At 38.7% G+C, this 26,760-nt stretch overlaps 1 protein-coding gene across 2 annotated transcripts in view; it reads right to left on the bottom strand.

Moving 5' to 3' along the window:
* APOO (apolipoprotein O) overlaps positions 1 to 26,760 on the bottom strand; it is a 54,392-nt gene that overhangs the window by 18,733 nt on the left and 8,899 nt on the right. The window contains exons 2-5 of one of the 2 annotated variants that reach the window (XM_006085626.3): positions 12,367 to 12,474; positions 10,613 to 10,732; positions 8,310 to 8,364; positions 3,580 to 3,675 (exon numbers count right to left, since the gene is read on the bottom strand). In XM_006085626.3, coding sequence (XP_006085688.1) covers positions 3,580 to 3,675; positions 8,310 to 8,364; positions 10,613 to 10,732; positions 12,367 to 12,474 — 379 coding nt within the window. The remainder of the gene's footprint in view (positions 1 to 3,579; positions 3,676 to 8,309; positions 8,365 to 10,612; positions 10,733 to 12,366; positions 12,475 to 26,760) is intronic. The other variant, XM_014453042.2, reaches the window with a different exon arrangement.

The following is a 26,760-nucleotide window of genomic DNA, read 5'->3' on the forward strand; positions in this document are numbered from 1 at the left end:
GGAGGCAACCAATCAATGTGTCTCTCTCCTCTCCCTTCCAATCTCTCTAAAACAGTGGTTCTCAACCTTCCTAATGCTGCGACCCTTTAATACAATTCCTCATGTTGTGGTGACCCCCAACCATAAAATTATTTTCGTTGCTACTTCATAACTGTAATGTTGCTACTGTTATGAATTGTAATGTAAATATCTGATATGCAGGATGTATTTTCATTGTTACAAATTGAACATAATTAAAGCATAGTGATTAATCACAAAAACAATATGTAATTATATATGTGTTTTCCGATGGTCTTAGGCAACCCTGTGAAAGGGTCGTTCGACCCCCAAAGGGTCGAAACCCACAGGTTGAAAACCACTGCTCTAAAATATCAATGGAAAAATATCCTTGGGTGAGGATTAACGAAACAAAACAAAACAAAAGACAGGGGTATAAATGTGTAAGTCCTGTGCATGGACCAGTTGACCTTCTCCTTCCCCCACACCAGTCCAGCGCAAAACTGCCTGTGGCCAGGTATCTCTCCAGGCAAAAATTTAAAAAGTGGATGGAATGGTGCAGCTACTGTGGTTTAGTGATTCAGCTTTGACCTATGAACCAAGAGGTCACAGTTCGATTCCCGGTCAAAGCACAAGCCTGGGTTATGGGCTTGCTCCCCAGTGTGGGGTGTGCAGGAGGCAGCTAATCAATGATTCTCTCTCATCCTTGATGTTTCTCTCTCTCTCTCCCTTCCTTTCTGAAATCAATAATAAAAAATATATATTTTTAAAAAGTTTAAAAAGTGGATGAGTTGTCTCTAAGGAAATGCCATAGATTTCTGTTGAGAACCAAGATATGTGGTGTAGTGTGTACATACATGTAAGTGCCTGAGAGTAGATAGAGCCTTCCTCACTCAGGCACTAAGGGTAGGCACCTCTCATATTAAGGTCAGTTTCCATTCAGCTCATCCCGAGGTAGAACCTGCCTGCCAGCAAGCCCCATCTATACCAAAAAAGTTCCTATTGGCATTTCAATCGCTTTACTCTTAAACATGACTGTACAACCAAGGATCACTAGTCATTTGAGAAAAGCCTGCAATATAAAAGAGAAAACTGAGATAAGAAGAAGGAAAAAATGACCCTATAGGAAACAAGAAATTAAAAACAAAACTTGCCAAAACCGGTTTGGCTCAGTGGATAGAGCGTCGGCCTGCGGACTGAGGGGTCCCGGGTTCAATTCTGGTCAAGGGCATGTGCCTGGGTTGCGGGCACATCCCCAGTGGGAGATGTGCAGGAGGCAGCTGATCGATGTTTCTCTCTCATCGATGTTTCTAACTCTCTATCCCTCTCCCTTCCTCTCTGTAGAAAATCAATAAAATATATTTAATAAATAAATAAATAAATAAATAAAAACTAAACCTGTAATTAAGTATCATCAAATAAATTCAAGAAGCTACTACATTTTTAAAAAAGTTCTAAGAAAAAGGAACATTCAGAGAACAAGAAAGAGGTCTTGCAAATGGCCAAGTAAAAAAAAATCAAAAGGAATAAAATAAAATAAAAATATATACAGGGCTAGTTTAAACAACTCAATTGCTAATGCATATGAGTCCGGGAAGGAAAAAGATAAGAGTAAATTTCAAAGAAATACAAGATACTAGTAGATAGATGCCTTCCTGCAGCTAAATGCTGCAAGCCACCAAAATGTCTAACCAGGAATGAAACAACTATATGTAGTCACAGCACCATGGAAATTCAGAGTACTGCAGATTAGAGAAGCTCCTCAAAGCTTCCAGAAAAAGAAAAAAAAAAAGGAATTACTTCAAAAGGAACAAGCTTCCAGCCTGGCTTCTGACTCTCACATCTGCAACTCCTGAGCTAGAAGACGTGGCCTTCAAAGTTTTGATGGAAAACAAACTCTATGCCCAACCACACTATCACTTGGTATGAGGGCAGAAAGCAATTTTCAGACCTGCAAGGACTTGGAAAGTTTACCTCCAACATAGGCTTTTTTGAAAGTGACTTAAGCATGTAGCTCAACAGCATGGCAGAGCAAACCAAGGAGATGATGACATGGAACTGGAAAAGGGGTCACACCCAAGAGAGTGTGGAGCCGTGTCCCAAGACAACAGCTGTGCTGAATGTCAGTCCAGACTGAGAGGATTGCAGCCTGGGGAAAAGGGGAATTGAGCAGGATGGAGAGCTGGGAAAAACCTGAGAATGAGGTTAAGAAAACGTGTAGAGTGTGAAACAGGGAAATACACTTGAAATTGACTTGACATGAGAAATAGTCTCCACTGAGAGACACGTGTTTTTACATGGGATGCATATAGATGCTAGTGCGATGTTTATTATTAATACACAGGATAACGTATAAAGGCTGTTTATTGGTTTTATGTGTGTGTGTGTGTGTGTGTGTGTGTGTATTTTTAAATCCTCACCCAAGGAAATGCTTTTTATTGATTTTAGAGAAAGGAAGGGGGGTGAGAGGGAGAGGGAGAGGGAGAGGAAGAGGGAGAGGGAGAGGGAGAGGGAGGGAGGGAGGGAGGGAGAGGGAGAGAGAGAGAGAGAGAGAGAGAGAAAGAGATGTTGATGTGACAAACACCGATCAGTTGCCTCCTATACACACCTAGCCAGACTGGGAATTGAACCCGAAACCCAGGTATGTCCCTGACTGGGAATCAAACCCTTGACCTTTTAGTGCATGAGACGTTGCTCAACCAACTGAGTCAGGGCTCTAAATTTAATTCTGATATAGATGGGAAGAGGGTGCAGAAACTCCAACAAGAGTTCATTCCACAGGTTGGGGGAGTGGCACCAGTGCTGCGTTTCTCCAGATTCAAATATTACCGTTAAGGCATGTACAGCGAAGATTTTTAAAAGTGGAGGAATGGCTACCAAACTAGTGTCTATTGTTATCTTTTATGGGGATGTGATTACAGAGTTCATAAACTTTCTATTTTAGGACATTTTGTAAAATCTGGATTTCACAATCAGTGAATCATCAAGTAGTGCATAACAAATTCATTTCATTATAGTGAACGATGTTTTCATCCTTGGTTTTCTATAAATGTTTTATAGTCCATCAGTGTAGTGTAGTAGTATTTTTATGTTGGCGTTTGTTAGCTTTTACTTTTAAGTGTTTAAAAAAATTTTATATACTCAAGGACTAAAGCTACAAAAAATTTATAAATCAAAAAATTTAAAAAATTTCTATGAAATCACTGTTCTATTTACTGTGATTAATAGCCTATTCTTAAGAGTGAAAAATTTAAAAACAGTGTCTCAGGTATGACAGACTTTGGTTAACAAAAGTTCACTCTTTCTGTACCAAGAGCAATAGTAACTTGATCAAGTAAATGTGCCTATAAAGGATAACTAATTTTTTTTCAATCAAGAATATATAACTTTTCGAGTTTTTTTTTTACAATTTCTATATATGCTTAAAATCAAAGAAAACAACCATATCAATTATATATTAAGAAGGCCATACCCAGGATCCAACTCATTCTAAAAACTGGTAAATGAAAAGAAAAGAACCAAATATGTATCTTCTCTCTCCCTTATGAACTTTTTTTTTTTAATTCACAAAATTGTACCTACCTCTAGCCAAAAGGAGTCCAATAATGCCAGCAAAACCAATAACACCAAGTCTTGGAAAAAAACCAGGAGGAGCATTTTGGAGAAATTCATAGCTGTCTACAATAGAAGCAGACCAGGAAACAGTTCCATAAATTGCCCATTAAAAAACAAACCAAAAAAGTCTTAAATATAACTAGTATATATGGTATCAGATGCTTTTTAAATAATGTATTCTTGGCTTTCTGCTAATACGCTTTTTAACACATTCTTTTTATATGATAAACATGAAATAAAGGCAACGTATAGGCCTATCTGTCATGCCTAAACATGCCTTGTGATTTACTATTCACATACCCAGTATCCAATTTCCAAACACTTTTGGTCTGACAACCTACTGAAAGTAATGTCAGATTAACTTCATATTCCTAAAGGCTACAGACCAGAATTAACTATTCACACAAGGAGAAATACCAATAGAGATCCTTGCTATCCAAACTCTTGTTATCCAAACACCATACTTTAGAGATATAAAAAGTTTGATTTTGCCCTAACCGGTTTGGCTCAGTGGATAGAGCGTCGGCCTGCGGACTGAAAGGTCCCAGGTTCGATTCCGGTCAAGGGCATGTACCTTGGTTGTGGGCAGATCCCCGGTGGGGAGTGTGCAGGAGGCAGCTGGTCGATGTTTCTCTCATCAATGTTTCTAACTCTCTATCCCTCTCCCTTCCTCTCTGTAAGAAATCAATAAAATATATTTAAAAAAAAAAGTTTGGTTTCATCCTGGCCAGTTGTGGCTCAGTGGTTGAGCATTGACCTGTGACCCAGGAGAGCACGGTTCGATTCCAGGTCAGGGCACATGTCGGGGTTTTCAGGCTCGATCCCCAGTAGGGAGCATGCAGGAGGCAGCTGATCAACGATTCTCATCATTAATGTTTCTATCTCTCCCTCTCCCTTCCTCTCTGCAATCAATAAAAATATTTTAAAAAAATAACTAAAGATTTTCATCAAACCATTTGTTCATCTAAAATCTAAGAACTCGTTTTTAAAAAAAAGTTTGGTTTCAGACCACCACAATAAAGCAAATCACATGATTTTTTGGTTTCCCAGTGCCTATGAAAGTTATGTTTATACTGTAGTGCAGTCTATTAAGTGTGCAGTAGCATTAGGTTTAAAAGAATAATGTACATACCTTAATTACAACATACTTTATTGCTTAATAAATGCTAACCATCATCTAAAGCCTGTTGGAAAAATGGCACCGATAGACCTGCTCTAAGCAGGGTTGCCACAAATCTTCAATTTGTAAAAAAAAAGCAATAAAGTAAAGCACAAGAAAATGGGGTAAGCCTATAGATTTGGATAAATTTATCACTCTCTGAAGCTTTGCTGCCTGCTCTCTGAAACTAAGGAACTAAATACATTAGGCTCATGGGGAAAAGCATACTTTGCTATCTGAACTTATTATTCGAACTCAAGAAGAGAATAAATTTGGATAATGAAGGAAACTTGCAGCACAGTATATGTGGCAAATAGTCACTGTTGATAGTGATAAAATAAAAATAAAGGCAACACATAGGCCTATCTGCCACGTCTGAACATGCCTTATACTTGCATGATGCACATCTCCTCTCCTCTTCACTGAGCCAATCCCACCAAATAACAGCCAGCTTAAGTCCTAATTACACAGAAAAGCCTTTCCTATGCTCATCAGCCCACACCTCTCTTCCTCCTCTAAAGTCCCATCATATTTATTCTCTGTACCATAATTTAATACTACTTCTACCTTGTGTTTAATTAATCAGGGGTGTATTTTATGTCTCCACAAGGAGAACATACAATCCTTAATGGCGCATTGCTCAGACTTCTTTGTGACTTTCCTCAGTGGTAACAGTGAATGTTCGTACAACAGATAATTTATTAAAAACACTGCCAGGCATTGATGAATACTGCATGAAATTAACAAGTAGCTTTTAGCTGGGTCATGACTTAGAAAGCCTTCACATCTCTTTCTCGACCTCATCTTCAGCACTCTCTATCTGCTTCCAGTTCCCAGCACACGCAACACTGAGTCATACATCCAAGCTTTGATGGTGCCGTGCCCGCTGTGTGGAATGCTGCCCAAGTCTTACCCCCATGTTTGGTGTGGCTACCTCGGTTTCTTCAAGATTAATCACAGAGATCCTTCCCTAACTGCTTCCAGCTCCCCAATCTCTATTAAACCAGTCTCCTTCCTCTGTACCTTCTACAGTGGTCTGTGACCACCTCTGTGTTTGCACTAATATTGAGTGATTTATTATACGCAGCAGTGGTTGGACCACTGTCTTCATCAGCCTTGATCTTCAATGTTTGACATTATGGTGACGTATGCGGAACTGAACAAATTAGAGTACTCAGTAATTCTCTCCCCCAGATAATACTAGACACATCCTATTTTTCCGTTTCCTGGGTTCTTTGGGAAATGTGGTCATTTTAAATATTACTATAGGGCTTGTGTTGTTGGTATTAATTCCTGTCTGGCCTTTTGCTTACTTTGCTTTTAATCTAGTTTTAAGTTTCCATCTTTTTGCGTGGGTCATTTGAGACAATTTTCTACTTCCCTTTACTTTCTGTCTATCAGCATGGTGTTTTCAATTCTACACAGAGCAGATGACAGAAGGACAACCAGATGGCTTTGGTGAGCTGAGCTGAAGGGGGTAAATCACAAAGAAATGGGAAAGAAGAGACACTATAGGACTGCACTGAAGCTGAAGCCTAGCTTCTGGTAACATGACTTGGCGGTGAGTGCTGGGGAATGGACTAATTGCCTTGGCAGACAACAACACAACTCATAATGGAGTGTTTCTTAAGAACCTTTATTCTTGAACTATGAGTTCAAGAGAAGAAAAAACTACATGTTGCAAATAATGACTACTGCTCTGAATCAATGGGAAATAACAGGTAACAATGACACATGTCCAGTCACACGTGTCCAGATAAAAGATCAGGAGTTCTTTAGTTTCCTTAGGTTTAAAAAAATGAAGGTAATAGCCCTGGCCAGTGTGGCACAGTTGGTTGAAGCGTCATCCCATACCCTGAAAGGTGGTGCATTTGATTCCTGGTCAAGGCACATATCCAGGTTCTTCAATCCCCAGTTTGGATAATGGGAGGCAACTGATTGATCTTTCTCTCTCACATCAATGTTCTCGTTCATTCTCTCTCTCTCTCTCTCTCTCTCTCTCTTTCTCTCTCTCTCTCCCCTCCCTCCATCCCTCCCTCTCTTCCTTTCTCAAAAAAAGAGAAGGTAATAAAGTACCTGTCAAGGCTGTGATGAGGATTATACATAAATTAATATAGTTTTATCCTCACCCGAGGATATGTTTTTATTGATTTTAGAGAGTGGAAGGGGGAGAGAGGGAGGCTGGGAGATAGGGAGGGACAGAGAGAGAAACATGGATGTGAGAAACATCGATCAGTTGCCTCCTGTACATGCCATGACTGGGGATTGAACCCACAACCTTTTGGCGCATGGGACAATGCTCCAACCAACTGAGCCACCCGGCCAGGGCCATGAATTAATATTTTTAAAGTACTGAGACTAGTTCCTGGTACATAATAAGCACTAAATGTTTTTAAAATTAATAAAATTAAGATGTTACTTATGAACATACATGAATAATTTAAAGAACTGGTAGGCTATTAATATGTCTGTCTTCAAATGAAAAATTTATTTATCTGGTAGTTTTAAAGGTTATCAGCAAATCAACACTCTATAATGATCTTCACAAGAAATAAACTATACTCATTTTATTTTATTCTGTCATGGAAACAAGCACTTGTAAAAATAAGAGTTTGATTTGCCAAGATGTCCAATATGAGGAATGAAATATATTACCAGTTCCTGGCTGAGATTAGTCAAAACATAGACGGTGAACCCAGTTTATACGTCTATGTGATAAGTGCTTGAGAAAAACAATCAAGAACAATAAAAAAACAATGAAGAGGTGGGCAAAGGGGAAGGGGGAAAGGGAGGACATCTGTACTATTGTCAACAATTAAAAAATACAATGAAGACACACTCTTTCTCTCTCTGTCTCTGTCTCTCTCTGGAGCATGACCGAACCTTTCCCTCCTCTCCTTTCCCAGGTGCATTACCTTTCCCTTTCCCCTCAGCTCCAAGGACCTTTCTAGGGCCCTTCTTTTGCCTCTGTAACTCGTTTCCTGAGCCCACGCAGCCCAGCTGGCTCACCTTTTCTAACTGTGATTTTTTTAAATAAACTTTCTTTTATAATTTGAAAAAAAATAAGAACCAATAAAAAAATGTAAAAACACTACTAATTATGCAATAAGGCCTTTCTGAGGCACACCAACCCATTTCCTTCCTGCATTTAAACTTCTATAAAATGTATTAATAGCTATGCAAAAGAGCTCTCCTGATTCTGAAAACCTATTGATGAGTTAGTGTGGATTAGTGTGAGTTAAGGACATTGCACCTGGAATAGATTTAAAGAAAAAAAATCCAGTATATCTATCTGCATTTGTTAGCCCAACAATCCTAATGATCTTGAAGAGACTTACCTGAGTGTTTGGGTACACGAATCCTCTGAAATCTGATGAAAATAATAAATCATCTTTCCAGAAAAACCTACATAGCTCTCTAAAATTCTGCATACAATTTTAAGTAATTCACACATTTCCTGGAGCCATTCATGGAACCCTGGTTAAAGGGTCCAATTTTAATGAAGAAACTGATTATATCTCATTAAAAATAAACTTACCTAACCCCCACTGAACCAAACTTTGCATCTTGGGCTCAGTTTGGGAATACATTTCCTAAAAGGGTGAAAAGAAAATGAATGAGAATTTATTGATTATAAAGTAACAATAAATATATTTGCCCTTACTGAATAAATTATCATGTTATCAACACTCTTCAAACAAATATAGTGTCTATCTGGGTTTTTTGTGTTGTTTTCTTTTGTAATTTCTCCTTCACCACAAATTGCTCAGCAGAATGGTTTATGATTGCCACAGGAAACAAAGATTTCAAGTAGAGTGGTTTCAACAACCCAGCCTTTTCATTCTGTTAAAATTGAGGAGAATGGACAAAAATCAATACCCTCAATAATTAATCCTTTCCATGTGAAATTAAATATGTCCTTTCATATTAAGTCTAATTCCTGATTTGCCATGATTTTAAAGCCTATGTTTAAAAAACTGCCCATTTGAAGAAGGAATGACTAGCTTTATTGGGACAAAGGAGTCTGTATCTAAGTTTGAAAAGATACTTACCCTAGTCCCAAAGCAAATGAAGTGTTATATTTCCCTTAACAATGACAGTAAAAAGGCTTTGGACATGACCATCAAATGATCCTAAAGAAAACAAGGGACTACCTAGAAGGTACCCACCTTCAAGAAGTCTACCAGTGAAGAAAGGAAAAGAGATGTGCGGGTATCAGAACCAGTTGTCACTTGGAAAAGGATTTGTTTTATATAATTTAGTTCAAATCAAAACAAGTTATCCTAATACTGTTAAATGGACTTAAATAATAAATGCTAAATTTGAAGGGGGACATAAAAAACTTTTAAAAACTGATTATCACTTCATTAAAACTTATTGATTTTTGCTGCCCATTAAAAAAAAGCAAAGCTACAGATCAATGTCTAGAGTGACTGCCCATGTTTTTTGCTGGCATAATCTTTTCACTATGAAGAAAAATTAAATTAGTTCCTGAAGAAAGGGGCTAGAAATTCTTGGCCTGAAAAAAGGAGCTATAAATTAATTTGTGATTATAATCATCTTATTTTCCTAAAGACTTTATTCTATAGGAAAATAAGATGATTATAATCACAAAAATTATTTAGAAGTAGTGCAAATAAACATGTTGATAACTATTCTATCATCTACAGAGGTATTTTCCTGCACTGAGTATCACATACAGATGAAAAAGTAAAAAACAAAAAGCAACCTTAGATTGAAAGCAAGAGACAAAGTATTTTCATAACCAAAAAAAGGAGAGAAATAACAGTAGCTATGCCTACATAATACAAAAATATTTGCACAACTTTGCTGACCTTATCTTAACCACTAGCCGATGGTTTAAAATTATTCTAGAACAAGAGAATAAAGTCTAAGTGTTTTACAACTCATATATAGTCTTTAGGTATTTCATAACAATAATATGGTTATGATACTTAAGTATAATGGCCTAATTATATTGTTGATAGAGTCTGTGCTTACTATTTTCTTTCTAAATTGGTTCAGCGTTGACATAGACAGTGAAAATTTAAAATTTTCAAGTAAGTTCTGGATAAAAATTGAGATTGTAAGTCTCAAGCAAAGTAAATCTAGACCAGGTGACACATATCTACATGCTTCTTACTAATTTTCCATCAATTTTCAAAATCAAGATCAAGTATAGCAAATATATGTATCAAAGCCCACAAAAGCATTCTGTAGACTGTAAATTTCAGTTTTAGATGTTAAACATCGCAGAAATGCCTTCGTGAACATAATGACAAATGCCTGATCTAAAACCTGAGCAGTGGTAGAAGCCAATTTGTACAAGTAGTTCTTGGATTATTGGGGCAAATAGTTCAGTACTCAAATATGTAATTCTACCCTTTTTTAGTTATTTACCCTCCTATTATAGCATTCAAAATGTTCTGTAACCATTACTGTTTAAAGTGGTGATTTGTAGAATCTCTAGGGGGGACTTCCCAATTCTGACATAAAATCGTTATATTGTATTCTTTTCCTTCCTCTAGAGTTCCAACTTCATATCCTCTCCCTGGAGACAATAGTGTTTTCATAGCTGTGACCAAGATACTTACCAGCCCTCCACTCCTGCCCAGTGGGAAGGAAATTCTCTGTGCAGCTATGGCCATTGCCACCACCAGGAAGCTCTCTGCTCCCCTGCCCACCCCCACCCAAGATGGCACTGATGAACATTTGTAAATTGTGCACTCTTAACTTGGGACCCTTTATTGTGCCTTTTTCTGAAAACATGCAGCTGATACAGACTTCTCACTACTGACTCTAAACAAAAATGTGTTCACTCCATTTTCAGAAGAGCTGTACCTGACACCAACTTGTATATGGCTTGCAATACTGTCGGAGATGTGAGATGCTCTCTTCAAGTTGAGTCCTTGGCTCCTCCACATATTTAGACTGAATTTCGGGAACAGAGTAGAGTGAAAGCTGCATACATTACAAAACAGAACAAAAAGAAATAAAAATGTCTATATAGCAATGAGATAACATAATCAATGATCAGATTTGTAGGCACTGCATTTCTAATAATTCATAAACTGCGCCCTAAATCTTGCTTCACAGGATCTCTGCACCTTGGCCAAGGCCAAGAGAGCAGGGCTATGAGGTGTTTTACTGTCCTCCCCCCATTACTGGTAGCAGACAAAGTAGCTCCCCTTTATGTGTTTTATATACTGAAATTTGGTGTTCCACCTTAAATTTAGTTTGGGAAAAGAATAGTATTACTCTAGCCCAGCCGGCATGGCTCAGTGGTTGAGTGTTGACCTATGAACCAGGAGGTCACAGTTCGATTCCCAGTCAGGGCACATGCCCAGTTGCGGGCTCAATCCTCAGTGTGAGGTGTGCAGGAGGCAGCCGGTCAATGACTCTCTCTCATCATTGGTGTTTCTATACCTCTCTTCCTCTCCCTTCTCTCTGAAATCAATTTAAAAAAACATTTAAAAAAAGAATATTACTCTAAAGCAAGCATGTCAAACTCGTTTAAACGAGGCATGAGGCCCACTGGCTGTGAGTTTGACATGCTTGCTCTAACCCAGTGGTTCTCAACCTTCTGGCCCTTTGAATACAGTTCTTCATGTTGTAACCCAACCATAAAATTATTTTCGTTGCTACTTCATAACTGTAATGTTGCTACTGTTATGAATCGTAATGTAAATATCTGATATGCAGGATGTCTAAGGCGACCCCTGTGAAAGGGTCATTCGACCGCCAAAGGGGTTGCGACCCACAGGTTGAGAACCGCTGCTCTAAAGGGTAGACTGGAGGGGAGTAGAAAAAAAGTTCCAGCATAACTAAAGAGCATGTTACTTAGTTCAAATGATCAGTCTGGTGCTAATCAAAGGAGGATAGCAGGTTTGTTCCCCACCCAGAGAATAAACTTTTTACAGCCACTACTGGTGGCCTTCCTCACCCTCAAAAATTCCACTGCCCGAAGGCCTGAGAAGAAGATAGTAAAGGGTAAGAGATAAACTATTTAGTTTTATGTAAACACATTTAAGTAACCCTGCTCACGTCTGAAGGTAGATGTTTATGCCACTTTACTCACTGTCAACAGAAACCAAATATCTAAAATAATCAGTGGCAAGTACAGACAAAAAAGGATGTAAATGGAGAGATTTCTTGTTTTATTTTTTTAGTATTCATTAAGCATCTATTTATGAGCTTCTAATCTGGCCAAGAAGCAGAATGAGGCCAGGTCTTTAATTTCTTTCTTTCTTTTTTTAGAGATGAAAAAGAAAAATATTTTCTTGACATGATAAGCAGTCTGGAATTGGGCAGGTCACTTAGAAGCAAACTGTGCTTACAATCTACTGGGACACAGCAGATTCCCCACTGAAAAATTAGGAAATATTATGCCCTACGCTAAGTACCATTAATTAAAATTTATCTGTTGAAAAAGCCAGGTTAGTTACTTCACAAAGAATAATAAACTATAAGGAAATGTATTTTCTCCTATTAAATATCCTCTACAATGTTGTAACTTCCAGATACACAATTTGTATACTTCCTATGGTCAGTAAATCAGATGCTCAAAATAGATCACAACATGAACAGCATGTTACCTCATTAACGCTCACAGAAGCTTTTTGAGTTGAGTCCTTTTTCTGTGATGCATAGACCTTGAAGGTGAGCAGACTCAGACTGGCTGGCCCCACGGACCTCTGGATTACCTGAAACACAGAAGCAATCTTAAGCCTTACCTCAATGCTATGAAATGAATGTGCACAACATAAGCATGTTCCTAACCTCAGCCACTCCTGCCTGGATACATTTTTCAATGTTCTCGTTTTAACATTACGCTAAGCCTGCCCCTTTATTGCCCAAATTGTTTTCTTCTTCCACTTCTCCTGTTAGTCTACCCCCCAAGTCCGCCCTCACTCCCACTCAACAACAAGAACTGTGTCCACAGGTCAGTAGAACCAACAAAGCCCCCTCCGGCAGTCACTCTTTCAGCTTCCCACAGGCTCTCAACAAATAAACAAAACAAAGGTCATCCCAGGAGACTTGGGAGATCCACAGATTAACATTCCCCAGGGCAGAGATTATATGAGATACTGCTGGATCATTCTTTGTTGTGAGGCCTTTTGTGCATGTAGGAGGCTTAGCACACTCAAGGGGCAGACTCAGTGAGCACCAAAGCCCCACTGAAGCAAGTCCTGCCCCTTTAAGGGTGTCTTCCACTGTAGACACAGCTGGTCCTCACAGCCAATTGGCCTGGAGGTAAACAAACACAGGGAAGCAGTCAAAATGCGGAGACAAAGAAGCGTGTCACAAATGAAAGAAATGGAAGAAAGAAAACTACTGGATATAGAGTTCAAAACCACAGTTGTAAGGTTACTCAAGAATCTTCTAGAAAGCTCCGAGAAACTTAGTGAGACCTTTGAGGAACTTACTGAGACCTTCAAGGATCTTAGTGAGAATGCCAATAAAATGGAAAAGGATCAGTCAGAAATTAAGCATACACTGACTGAAATAAAGAATAATACACAGAGATTCAACAGTAGAGAATCCCAAGAATCAAGTCAAAGATTTGAAATACGAAGAAGCAAAAAACACCCAACCAGAAAAACAAAAAGAGAAAAGAATCCAAAAATATGAAGATAGTGTAAGGAGCCTCTGGGACAACTTCAAGCATACCAACATCCGAATTATGGGGGTGCCAGAAGAAGAGAGAAAGCAAGATATTGAAAACCTATTTGAAGAAATAATGACAGAAAACTTCCCCTACCTGGTGAAAGAAATAGGCTTACAAGTCCAGGAAGCGAAGAGAACCCCAAACAAGAGGAATCCAAAGAAGACCACACCAAGACACATCATAATTAAAATGCCAAGGGCAAAAGACAAAGAGAGAATCTTAAAAGCAGCAAGAGAAAAACAGTTAGTTACCTACAAGGGATTACCCATACGACTATCAGCTTATTTCTCAACAGAAACTATGCAGGCCAGAAGGGAGTGGTAAGAAATATTCAAAGTGATGAATAACAAGAACCTACAACCAAGATTACTTTACCCAGCAAAGCTATTATTTAGAATTGAAGGGCAGATAAAGAGCTTCACAGACAAGAAAAAGCTAAAGGAGTTCATCGCCACCAAACCAGTATTATATGAAATGCTGAAGGGTATTCTTTAAGAAGAGGAGGAAGAAGAAAAAGGTAAAGATAAAAAATTATGAACAAAGTGACAACAAATACATGCCTATCAACAAGTGAATCTAAAAATCAAATGAATAAAAAATCTGATGAACAGAATTAACTGGTGAATGTAATAGAATCAGGGGCATGGAAATGGTGGGGACTGACAATTCTCGGGGGGAAGGAGATGTGGGGGAGGGTGTGGGAAGAGATGGGACAAAGATCTTATATGCATGTATGCAATATCTATGGACGAGGACAGTGGGGTGGCAAGGGCCTGGGGTGGGGTGGAAACCGGGTGGAGGGGAGCTATGGGGGGGGGAGGACATCTGTAATAATCTGAACAATAAAGATTTTTTAAAAAGCAGGGAGATTCATTGCTTTTCTTATCTGTCCACTTATTTATGCTTATCAAGTTCTCTCTACCAGATTGGAAGCCCTTTCGGGATAGGGCCATGTCTTACTTTGTACTTCTAGTGCTCATGACTGCCTCACACGTAACAAATGCTGACTAACTGTTTATTGCCTGCCCAAATGGACAGAAGAGAGGTGAAATATAAATAAGTGGTTGACTTATTCTATGTACTTTGGCATGATTCAGCTTCACGGAAATCACAGTGCTGAGATTTGCAGTGTCTGTAATGTGAAAGACTAGGCTATTCTTCATACTCACAAAACACAAATAAACCAGAATAAAAATGTCTGTTGCAATGTATGCCTGGAGTCACACACAAAAAAGGAAATTCCCATATTTCAGAAGCAAATAAAGAGCTAGAGGTTATTTTTTTAAGTGATTATTACTTTACCTGCTTTAAAAATAATTAACACACCCTGAAAGTATTATGTGTTCATCTTGAAAGATCTTCATTTCAAGAAAATATTACTACAAATTTCTTTTGCTGCCCTAACCAGTTTGGCTCAGTGGATAGAGCATCGGCCTACGGACTGAAAGGTCCCAGGTTTGAATCCGGTCAAGGGCATGTACCTTGGTTGCGGGCACATCCCCAGTAGGGGGTGTGCAGGAGGCAGCTGATCAATGTTTCTCTCTTATCGATGTTTCTTACTCTCTATCCCTCTCCCTTCCTCTCTGTAAAAATCAATAAAATATATTTTAAAAAATTTTCTTTTGCTTCCAGGGTAAAGGTTGGCCAGCTACTGCTGACACAGTTAGTGTAGTCCCTCCCCCCACCCCAGGAGAGGGCCTATTAGGCTGCTGGTATCTGGAGGTGTGAACTCAGTGTTCTCTGCCCTCTGAGTCTGTCCGAGACCTACTAACAACACTGCTTGAGCTGGGGACTTTCCACTGAGCCAGGTGGCCCCACCCTGGACTTTGTTTCTGATTCTCTTCCTCATGGGTAATAGCTGCCCGCCCCCTTTCACTCCCCATCCAGCATTTTAGGTTCATATTGACCCCTATCTTCATCCTCCTTTGTTATTTTTATTGTTTTTATTGATTTTTTACAGAGAGGAAGAGAGAGGAATAGAGAGTTAGAAACATCGATGAGAGAGAAACATTGATCAGCTGCCTCCTGCACACTCCCTACTGGGGATGTGCCCGCAACCAAGGTACATTCCCTTGACCGGAATCGAACCTGGGACCCTTGAGTCTGCAGGCCGACGCTCTATCCACTGAGCCAAACCAGTCAGGGCATTCATCCTCCTTTGGTGTAATGTCTTATGTTGACCTTCTGAAGTCTCGATTCCTGCTTTCGATCCTTAATCCTATGTACTTTCCACATATTTCACTTTTCATCTCACGGCCGCCTATCATTTTAATTCAGATTTCTACTTTTTAAATTCTTAATTTAAATGATTATTCTGCTGTTCATCTTTTATTTTCAATCTCAACTTGTTGACTTTTAAAATTTAACAATGTATTGGATTTTTTATTATTAATGTCTACTTTATTTTTACCTCTTTTCCACTGTTCTCGTTTTAACATTACGCTAAGCCTGCCCCTTTATTGCCCAAATTGTTTTCTTCTTCCACTTCTCCTGTTAGTCTACCCCCCAAGTCCACCCTCACTCCCACTCAACAACAAGAACTGTGTCCACAGGTCAGTAGAACCAACAAAGCCCCCTCCGGCAGTCACTCTTTCAGCTTCCCACAGGCTCTCAACAAATAAACAAAACAAAGGTCATCCCAGGAGACTTGGGAGATCCACAGATTAACATTCCCCAGGGCAGAGATTATATAAGATACTGCTGGGTCATTCTTTGTTGTGAGGCCTTTTGTGCATGTAGGAGGCTTAGCAGCACCCCTGGCCTCTACCCACTAGATGCCAGGAATTCCTCCCGGCATGAGTCAAAAATGTTTCCAGACACTGCCAATAGTCTCCTGGGGGACATCCCCCAGCCCCATTGAGAAGCACTGATTTACTTGAATAAGTATTATTTGCTGACATCTCTTACCATCTAGACCAGTGATGGCGAACCTATGACACGTGTGTCAGAGGTGACACGCGAACTCATTTTTTTGGTTGATTTTTCTTTGTTAAATGGCATTTAAACATATAAAATAAATATCAAAAATATAAGTATTTGTTTTACTATGGTTGCAAATATCAAAAAATTTCTATATGTGACATGGCACCAGAGTTAAGTTAGGGTTTTTCAAAATGCTGACACGCCGAGCTCAAAAGGTTCGCCATCACTGATCTAGACTTTAAGGAACTCTGTATGTTTTGAACGCTATGGCCTCAAACCTAATCCATGGTAACAGAAGTCAGAGCAGTCGATGCCTGGGGGTAATGTGTGGAGGGGGGATGGACTTACTGAGAAGGGGCACAAAGGAACTTTCTGGGATGACAGAAATGATCTGTATTTTATTGGGGTGCGGGTTATAGAAGGTGTATACCAGGGGTCCTTAAACTTTTTAAACAGGGGGCCAGTTCACTGTCCCTCAGACCGTTGGAGGGCCGGACTATAGTTTAAAAAAAAAAACTATGAACAAATTCCTATGCACACTGCACATATCTTATTTTGAAGTAAGAAAACAAAACGGGAACAAACACAATATTTGTATTTGCATGTGGCCCGCGGGCCGTAGTTTGAGGACCCCTGGTGTATACAGAAGTTGTAAAAACTCAGATTGTAAGATCTGTACAACTTAAAATCTGTGCATCACACTGTATGCAACCTCTATTTTAAAAGGAATCTATGCACACCTAAACTGTGCCAAATTCATGCCAACATATGGGTAACAACTGCAGGCCAATGGTCATTCCTAGGAAGGAGTCAGGCACACACCCGAGTGTGGTAAAGAACAGGTGCACTGAATGTGTGATGAAAACTACAGGAGGAGCCTGGGTAAAAGGTCCACAGGCAGACAAGCCTGTGCTGATGTGCTGCCCAACATCTTGGGTGGTTCACTTTCCTTTCTGGCATCAAAGGGGGCTCTTTCTAGTGAAAAACCACCCCATTCCGCCTGGGCCTGACCAGATGTTATCACAAATGGGAATTGTGGACGCTGGACTCCTGCTGGGTGACTATCATAATTTAGTAGAATTCATAATGAGTATTCAGGCTAACCCAGTGGTCGGCAAACCGCGGCTCGCGAGCCACATGCGGCTCTTTGGCCCCGTGGCATGGGCCACAAAGTTTCAATCACACTGTACGTGCGTGCCCGCACGTGGTATTTTTGTGGAAGAGCCACACTCAAGGGGCCAGTTTGCTGACCACTGGGCTAACCCATTCAATATCAGAATTTAAAAAGGGAAAGGCTGTTAAGATGTGCAGCGATCACCCTCAGGAAAGTGTGCAAGCAAACGAAGCACTTTGCTTTCTATTGCCTCCCCAATCTACCACCAATGGATTCTGATGTATAAAATAAGTAGTAAAACTGCCATTTTCAGGAGCATTCTCTCAAATTGTTGAGATTTTGCTTCCCAGTAATCGTCTGCAGTTTGGCTCAAATAAAATCATAGATATTCTTTACAGGTTTGAACGAGTTTTACATTAACAGGCTTCTAGAGTGCTAGATACACTAGTACGGTCAATTTGTAAAAATTCACTTGTGATCTGTGCACTCTTCTGTATGTATATTTCAACACCAAGTTAGCACTACGGTGTCGGGTGAATTTCCCGCCAAAATATAAGATGGCGCGGGCAATTATTTAGGTTTCCCGCGCAAAATCAGAGTTAGTTTAAAATGCCTATATCTTTTGAAGTATGGGTTCGATTGAAATGAAATTTTCGGTACTCGACCAGCGCCATAAAGTGTTCTCTACTTACAAGGGATTTTTATGATACCTATTACCCCAATGGGTATGAAACGGTTCGCATACACAGGTAGGTATCTTTGTGAACGGCAAACAAACAAATATTTGGTAATACGCAGTTACAATCGGCCCGAGTTTACACGTTTCCCGCACTCCACCGCAAATCTATATGAACCGAGTTAGAAAGACAGACTGTTTGCTTTCTCCACTTTAGTCCTTCTTCCCTCCACTATTCAAGGCACCTAAAACTGTTCTTCCCAAGGCCTCCCAGTTCTGTAAACTTCAATGAACATCTGGCATCTTGCTTGCACCTTGAAACTGGTGACCACTCCACCATCTTCAAACTCTCTCTTCCTTTGTTTCAAGATGCCACTCTAGCTTCATTCTGCAAGCTTTGTAGGGCACTCTTTCACTCTCCTTTTGGGCCTTCTCTTCCTCTGTCCATCTCTTCAAGGTTGATGAGTCCTTAACCCTCTCCTCAAGCCCTCTCCTCTTCTCACTCCAGAGCCAATTTCATTTATATCTAAGTCTTTAACTCCAATCCTATGTTATTAATGCCTAAATCAGTATTCCCGACCGGGCCTCTCCCTAAGTCTCAGGCTTGTATGTTTAACTCCCCATGGATATCTTCACCAGGCTTTTCAATTACTTCCTCATAATGAATTTTCTTTCTCTGAAACCTGTTTTTCTCTGAGTTTCCCTACCTCATTTAGTGGCTGTGCAAGCCACACAGTCAAAGGACAACATCAAAGGAACTCTTTCATGAAAACAAACTTCAAAAACAATAAGATGTGGTCACTGCCTCCGAAGTCCAATAAAGCAGATAAACAAATAATTACACCACCTGTGGAAGTGCACTAACAGACAAGGGGCAGGAGTAACAAAGAAAAAGGAATAATGTACCACAACTAGAAATTCTGGGAAACAACTGCTGAGAAAAGGCGGAATCAACAATCAGAAAATTTATGCCTGCCTTCCTGCCACCCTCGCTTCTATTTTTTAGCAGTCACCCAACAGACTGATGCCAAGACTCAGTGTCTCTAGGAATAGGTGCTATAAAGAGAAGTAACAAAAGAAACCAAAGGTTTGGAACATGAGGATGATTTCTGACACACCACAATCTTTTCAGCTACACCCATGAGCAGATTTGACTGCTATACGGAGCAAATATAGGCAACCATAAACCATGGCTGCTACTTTAATATCAAAAACATTCTAAATCAAAAAGTCCCCTTTTAAAATCAAGGTGAGAGCCCTGGCTGATTTGACTCAGTGGATAGAATGTTGACCTGCTGACTGAATGGTCCCAGGTTCAATTCCGGTCAAGGGCACATACCTAGGTTGTAGGCTCGGGCCGGGTCAGGGTGCATGCTGGAGGCAACCAGTCAACATGTCTCTCTCACATTGATGTTTATCTCTCTCTGTCTTTATCTGTCACTTCAATTCTCTCTAAAAACCCATGGAAAAGATATCCTCGGGTGAGGATTAAAATATATACAGTGGAACCTCATTTCTCGAACAATTCGCTTCTCAACCTCACAACCCTTTCATGCTGATACCTGTATGAGTCATGCATCTCTCAGGTGACAAACAAAGGAGAGAATGTGCAAACATGAGTCAGTTTATACCTGTTAAAATATCAGGATATTGGGCTGTGAATATTTTTGTGTGGTTTTTTTTTTTTTTTGCTGCTTACAATTACTGTTAAATTTTCCTTTTTTACTGTACATTTCCTTTCCTTTTTGTTAAATTTTCATTTACATTTCATGTCCTTTTTGTTTTTAAAGTGTTTATTTATAGATTAAACAGTACAACAGACATGTACTGTACATAAGAAAGGTTAAGCCCTGTGGCTCAGTAGTTGAGCATCGACCTATGAACCAGGAGGTCAAGGTTTGATTCCCAGTCAGGGCACATGCCCGGGTTGCAGGCTTGATCCCCACTGTGGGGCGTGCAGGAGGCAGCCAATCAATGATTCTCTCTCATCACTGATGTTTCTCTCTCTCTCTCTCCCTCTTCCTTCCTCTCTGAAATCAATAAAAATATATTTTTTAAAAAAGAAAGGTTAAAACATGGAATCATCTGGGGGGCTTGGAACAGATTAATTCAATTTACATTATTTCTAATGGGGAAGAAATGATTTGGTTTTTGAATAGCCTTCTGGAATCAATTAAGTTCAAGAAATGAGGTTCCACTATACATATATATCAAGGTCAGATAGGGTTTCGATGATAATCCACTCAAAATAATTTGGTATCAAAAACTGCATAAATAACTCTAATGCTTTTTTTAAAATCCTCACCTAAGGATATACTTTTATTAAATTTTTATTAATTTTTAGAGAAGAGAGGGAAGGAGGGAGGGGGAGAGATAGAAAGAGAGAAACATCGATCAGCTGCCTCCTGTATGAGCCCCAACCTGGGATCGAACCTGCAACCTAGGTATGTGCCCTGAATGGGAATTGAACCCACAACCTTTTGGTGTACGGGATGACGCTCAACCAACTGAGCTACCCGGCCAGAGCAATCTAATGCTTTAATTATTGCATTTTAGCTCTTATATGACCTGTACATTAAAATGTACAGCTGTTTCCATCAGATCATTTTTATATCTATCACTTTGGAAAATAAATGTATTTGGGGACATTTTAAAGTAAATGCCATTTAAAATTAGATATTACCCTATTTATAGGAAATGAGGCACAATTATGTATCGCCCACCATGTTACACTGGTTCTCTGATCTTCAATCAATCTTTTCTGCAATAATTTCCATGTGAAAGCATTTTTCATGTAAAAACAAAATGCTTTTAATCTGATTCTTTTCAGTTATTTAATAAGTAAAAATCTGAAATGGATTTGTTTTTAAAAAGGGTCTTTGAAAACTAACAATATAGTTGAGTTTATTCTTGTTCTAAAAAAGAACATAAAACAAAAATAAACTATGTGAAATAATTTAGGGTAAAAAAAAACGATTCAAACAATCAACAATTATGCCCAAATCAGGCTACATTGTTGTGCTTAGTAATGTGTCATAAATTGAATTAAAAATAAAGAGAAACTAAATGAGTCCATATTCTTGATACACCAAAATAATTTGCCCTCACCCTCAAAAGAAGCATCCAATACAGTACCTACATTTTATGCAGCAATCCTGTCTAATCTGGAGGGCCACATGCCAAACTGGTAACAGTCTTCTCTGAGAAGGGGGTTAGAGGGAAGCGGACAATCGAAACCTGATAATTACTTTCACTGCATTGTTTTGATTTTTTTTTCAAAGAAAAGTTATTTCAGTATTACTTATACAATTTTTAAATAGGCATTTTCTCACCTCACATCCCTTAGGATGGTCACTATAAAACAAAACAAAACAAAACAAAACAAACAAACAAAAAAGCCTGGCCGGCGTGGCTCAGTGGCTAGGCGTTTGTTGACTTATGAACCTGGAGGTCACGGTTGGATTCCCGGTCAAGGCACATGCCCGGGCTCAATCCCCATTGTGGGACGTGCAGGAGGCAGCCAGTCGATGATTCTCTCTCATCATTGATGTTTCTATCCCTCTCTCCCTCTCCCTTCCTCTCTGAAATCAATAAAAATATATATTTAAAAAAAACACACACACAGAAAATAACAAGTGTTGGCAAGGATAGAAACTGGAACCCTCGTGCACTATTGGTGGGGCTGTAAAATGCAGCCACTAAGGAAAGCAGTATGGAGCTTCCTCAAAAAATTAAAAATAAAATTACCATATGATCCAGCAATTCCACTTCTGGGTATTTATCCAAAAGAATTGAAAGCAGGGTCTCGAGGACATATTTGCACATCCATGTTCATAGCAACATTATTTACAATAGCCAAAAAGTAGAAGCAAGCCCTGGCCGGTTTCCAAAGTTAAGACTCGGTTGGAGCGTCATCGTGTACACCAAAAGGTTGTGGATTCAATTCTAGGTCAGGGCACACACCTATGTTGCAGGTTCAGGAGGCAACCAATCGATGTTTCTCTCTCACATAGATGTTTCTCTCTCTCCCTCCTCCTTCCTCTCTCTCTAAAATCAATAAAAATATATCCTCAGGTGAGGATTAAAAAAAGGGAGGAAGCAACCCAAGTGTCCACAGAAAGATGAACAGGTAAAGAAAATGTGGAATATACATATAACGGAATATTAGAACCTTGAGGACATTATGCTAAGTGAAGAAGCCAGCCACAAAAGACAAATACTGTATAATTTCATCTACATGAGGTATTTAATATAGTAAAATTCATAGAGACAGAAAGTAAATGGTGGTTACCAGGAGCTGGGGGAAGGAGGAAATAGGAATTGTTTTATGAGTATAGAATTTCAGTTTGGCAAGATGAAAAAGTTCTGGAGCTCTTTTCTATGTAAATGTAAATAAAGTTAACACTACTGAATTGTACACTTATGTAAGTTTTTAGCACAATAAAAAATATATGGAATTAAAAAATGGTTAAAAAAGAAAAAAAATCAACGTAGCCAGAAAGAAAAATAAACAGTACGCCCCCTCAAAAAAAGTATTTTTTCTTCAAAGTAGTAATTTTGATAGATCATATATTGAGTCAAAATTTACTGCAAGTATTTATATAACAAATTTGTAAAAGAAATTTACTTTCAATATGTGATCATATATGGTTTCCATTTCTAAATGCCTTCAAATCAAATTTTCAGCTTATAAGTAAATCTGTCTCAATATATCTGAAATAAAAATGAGAAAGTGGTATTTGTTTAAAAGGGGGGATTTGTGAGGTTTTAAAAAAATATCAAACTGAGGATATAATGTAAAATATAAGTATGCCGAGAAATGAGTAAAAATAAGACTATATTTCCTTAAGTTTTTACAATAAATATTGATTTGTGTTGTGTTATACAAAAAACAAAAATGGCTGGCTCCTGGAGATATTATAAAGAATTTACGCCCTAGCTGGTTTGGCTCAGTGGATAGAGCATTAGCCTGAGAACAGACCTGGGTTCCATTCAAGTCAAGGGCAGGTACCTTGGTTGCAGGCTCCTCCCCCGCCTGGGCCCTGGTTGGGGGGGTGTGCAGGAGGCAACCAATCATGTGTTTCTCTCACATTGATATTTCTCTCTGTCTTTCCCACCCTCTCTAAAAATCAATGGAAAAATATCCTCGGGTGAGGGTTAAAAGAATTTACTACAAAGTATGACGACAACACCAAAAGAAGATGGGAAAAATGTTTTGATCAGTGATGATATTTTTGAAATAATTATATTGACCAGTGACAGTGTGTTTGGAAGAAATATATTGACAGAATAATTAAATCTGTCCTCTCAAAATAACTGTTTTAATGGACACTCATTTGAATGTATACATTTGGGAGCACTTATACTTCAACAAACAATACAAACCACAATCACTTCAAACTGTTCCAATGTGAAGGGATTATGAAGCCAACGTTTTAAGAGTTCAGACTTGAACCAACAAAAAGAACTGTCTTCTAACTATGACAAACACGGAAGTATTTTATGACAAACTTTCAATTCTGTTCTGGAGTAATGGATAATCCCTAGTTCTTTCTCATCCATTATAAATACACTGTGATCTAGAGATGACTAAAGAAAAAAAAATGAGGCTGTTTTCAAGATTAACATTTTCCTTTTTCTTACAGAAAACCAACTTCTATTTTATCTTTAGAAGGCAGGATTCACCACAAAATTAGATCAGCAAAGCAAAGAAATGATGTTTCACCTATAATTATTTCATTTCCTACTCATTAAAAATACTTATCAGATTTTATTAAATTCACACAGAGAAGTCATAAATTGTCTGATAAACAGGAAGGAAGAAACCTCAGGGGCAAAGAATGAGATAATTGTTTCTTCAGACAGATTTTGAGTCATCTGGTTAGGCTGTACTGGCTTCACACAATTGGAACACAGATGACATGTAATGTACCATGTTTCAAATATTTTTCAACTCCCTCATTCAGACAAAAGTTTACCACTGCTTACCTAAATTTCATATATATATGAATGGCACCCAAAATCCACGTATTCTTTTCTGAGTTAGGGAACATAGGTAGGAAAACAAAATCACAGGGGAACATTTACTTCAAGGCTTGCCTTTTGAATGCTTCTATATTTTCAAGCAACTAAAAAAAAATCTACATCTTCTAAGAGGAAGAGCTATTCTGCCAAAGTAAAGTCTATTTAGGGTTCTTTCCTAATAGATCACTGTGTGTACAGAGAACATTTCCTAATAGGTTTCGTTTCCTAATAGGCCACTGTGTGCACAGAGAATGCCAAATTCACTGGCCACAACTGTTTTCCACCTCATCTCAGGTAGTGACTGGCTTTTCATCTTTAAGGAAAAGAAAACCTAAAATTTTTTTGAAAAAAAACATGTGCAAGGCTCAATTCAGCTACAATAATCTGGATTCATAATGAAACTTTCTGCTAAAATAAGAACTTATATGCATATATGCATAACCCATGGACATAGACAATAGCTTGGTGGGATCAGGGTGGAGGGGGTCAATGGGGGGAAAAGGAGGACATCTGCAACAATAATTTTTTTAAAAAAGAAATAAAAATAATTTAAAAATAAAATAGGAATAAAAACAAGAAAAGTCAGTATTTGTACTGTATACAACAATTTTTAAGAGGTTCAGTAACGATTTATTTATTTATTTATTTATTTATTTATTTTTTATTGTCTAAAGTTTTCCATGTCTCCTTTTCCCCAGAGTCCCCCCCCCCCCCCCCCCCGCCCAGCCATACCCACCCCGGGCAAGCTCCCACAGCCCCAGTGTCTGTGTCCATTGGTTATGCTAATATGCATGCATACAAGTCCTTTGGTTACAACAATTTTTAACAGTGCTCCCAAATTATGTGACTTCATAAGCCGGCTCAGAATAAATATTAGCCAAGTGAGGTAAGCCATCATCAGAGGATTTAGTAAACTTGTTGGAGTTCCCCTATGGCTTGGTGCTTACTTACTCACCAGCTTATCCCATTTCATAATGCAACACATGAAGCAGCCCCTCTAGTGGAAGAGGAGGTTAATTTCAAGCATAAAGGAAACAGGCTGTTATTCAGAAAGGGCTGACAGTTGTGGAATGGGGGAAAAAGAAAAATGTACCTTGTTATTTTCATATATCCTATTTTAAAAGACCATTCAAAGGAATGAATAGACATATCTGAAAAAAAAGAGACCACTGGGTATCCCTCCCATTAAAGCAATGAACATGCACTTGTGAATCTATCTCTAGTTCCCACAGAAGGCTTCTCATCCTCACCCAACTAAAGACATCCTTAAGTTGGAACCAGTGTGGGCTCTGAATAAAACACACATTGCTTGCCCTAACCGGTTTGGTTCAGCAGATAGAACGTCGGCCTGCGGACTCAAGGGTCCCAGGTTCGATTCTGGTCACGGACATGTGCCTTGGTTGCGGGCACATCCCCAGCGGGGAGTGTGCAGGAGGCAGCTGATCAATGTTTCTCTCTCATCGATGTTTCTAACTCTCTATCCCTCTCCCTTCCTCTCTGTAAAAAATCAATAAAATATATATTTTTTTTAAAAACACACTCCATTGCTTCCACGAGTCAGAAAGAAGTAGGCAAACAAAGGGTGACTGTATTTAAAGTGCCTTTAAGACAATATTCATTCAAAATACAACTGTACTATCTATAATGCTATTATCATAAAGATACAGCTTAATATTCAAAGTTACAGGCTCTCAGCATACTGAAAACTCTACAACCCTTCCACTAAATTCTTGCGTATACAAGTTTTTGTGTACAATGGACACAAGTTTTAAAACCCGCTACATTAAGCTCGGCCAGCGTGGCTCAGTGGTTGAGCACCGACCTATGAACCAGGAGGTCACGGTTCGATTCCCAGTCAGGGCACATGTGTGGGTTGTGGGCTCGATCCCCAGTGTGGGGCGTGCAGGAGGCAGAAATTGACAGTTCAAGCTTTCTAATAAAACTGGCATAAGGCCATGCAAAAATTAAGAAAAAATCAGCAAAAGTAAAAAAAAAAAAGAAAACAACTTTCAAGTTCAAAGATATATCTTTAGACTGAGATTTTCCCCTGAAAATATCTGCCTAGTTTAATGTTATATGCACTAACTCTAAAATTCCACTTAAGCATTATTGCAGAAAAGTCAACTGATATAAACTCTTTTAATCCTTCCATTTAAAAAAAAACTTTTGGTACCTTCCTGTCATATTACAAATAACTCAACTCTCAAATTTTTGAAATAGATACATATATTTGCTATAGAGGCTCTTTTTTTTAGAGATTTCTTATAAATTGAATTACTTGCAGTAATTTTAAATGTACCACACAAACAAATATCAAAATTCATTTCCTAACCTCTAAGAAGTTCCAGTTTAGTCTAGAAAGGACATGGGTGTGGAGCACATATACATACAGATTATAAATTAAACCTATATATCATAAAAGCCTACAAATATGCATAGGTCTCATGAGATAATTCGTTTATCAAAAATGTCTAACGTATTATCTACTGTTCTCCATTTTGTCTCTGCCCCCCCTCATTCTTTTAAGGTGTAATTCATCTACTTCTTCCATATCCTCTTCCAGTGTTAGCTGCACCTGAGAGGCT

Source organism: Myotis lucifugus, unplaced genomic scaffold, assembly GCF_000147115.1.
Source record: "Myotis lucifugus unplaced genomic scaffold, Myoluc2.0 scaffold_20, whole genome shotgun sequence".
In the NCBI taxonomy this organism is placed as follows: Eukaryota; Metazoa; Chordata; class Mammalia; order Chiroptera; family Vespertilionidae; genus Myotis; species Myotis lucifugus.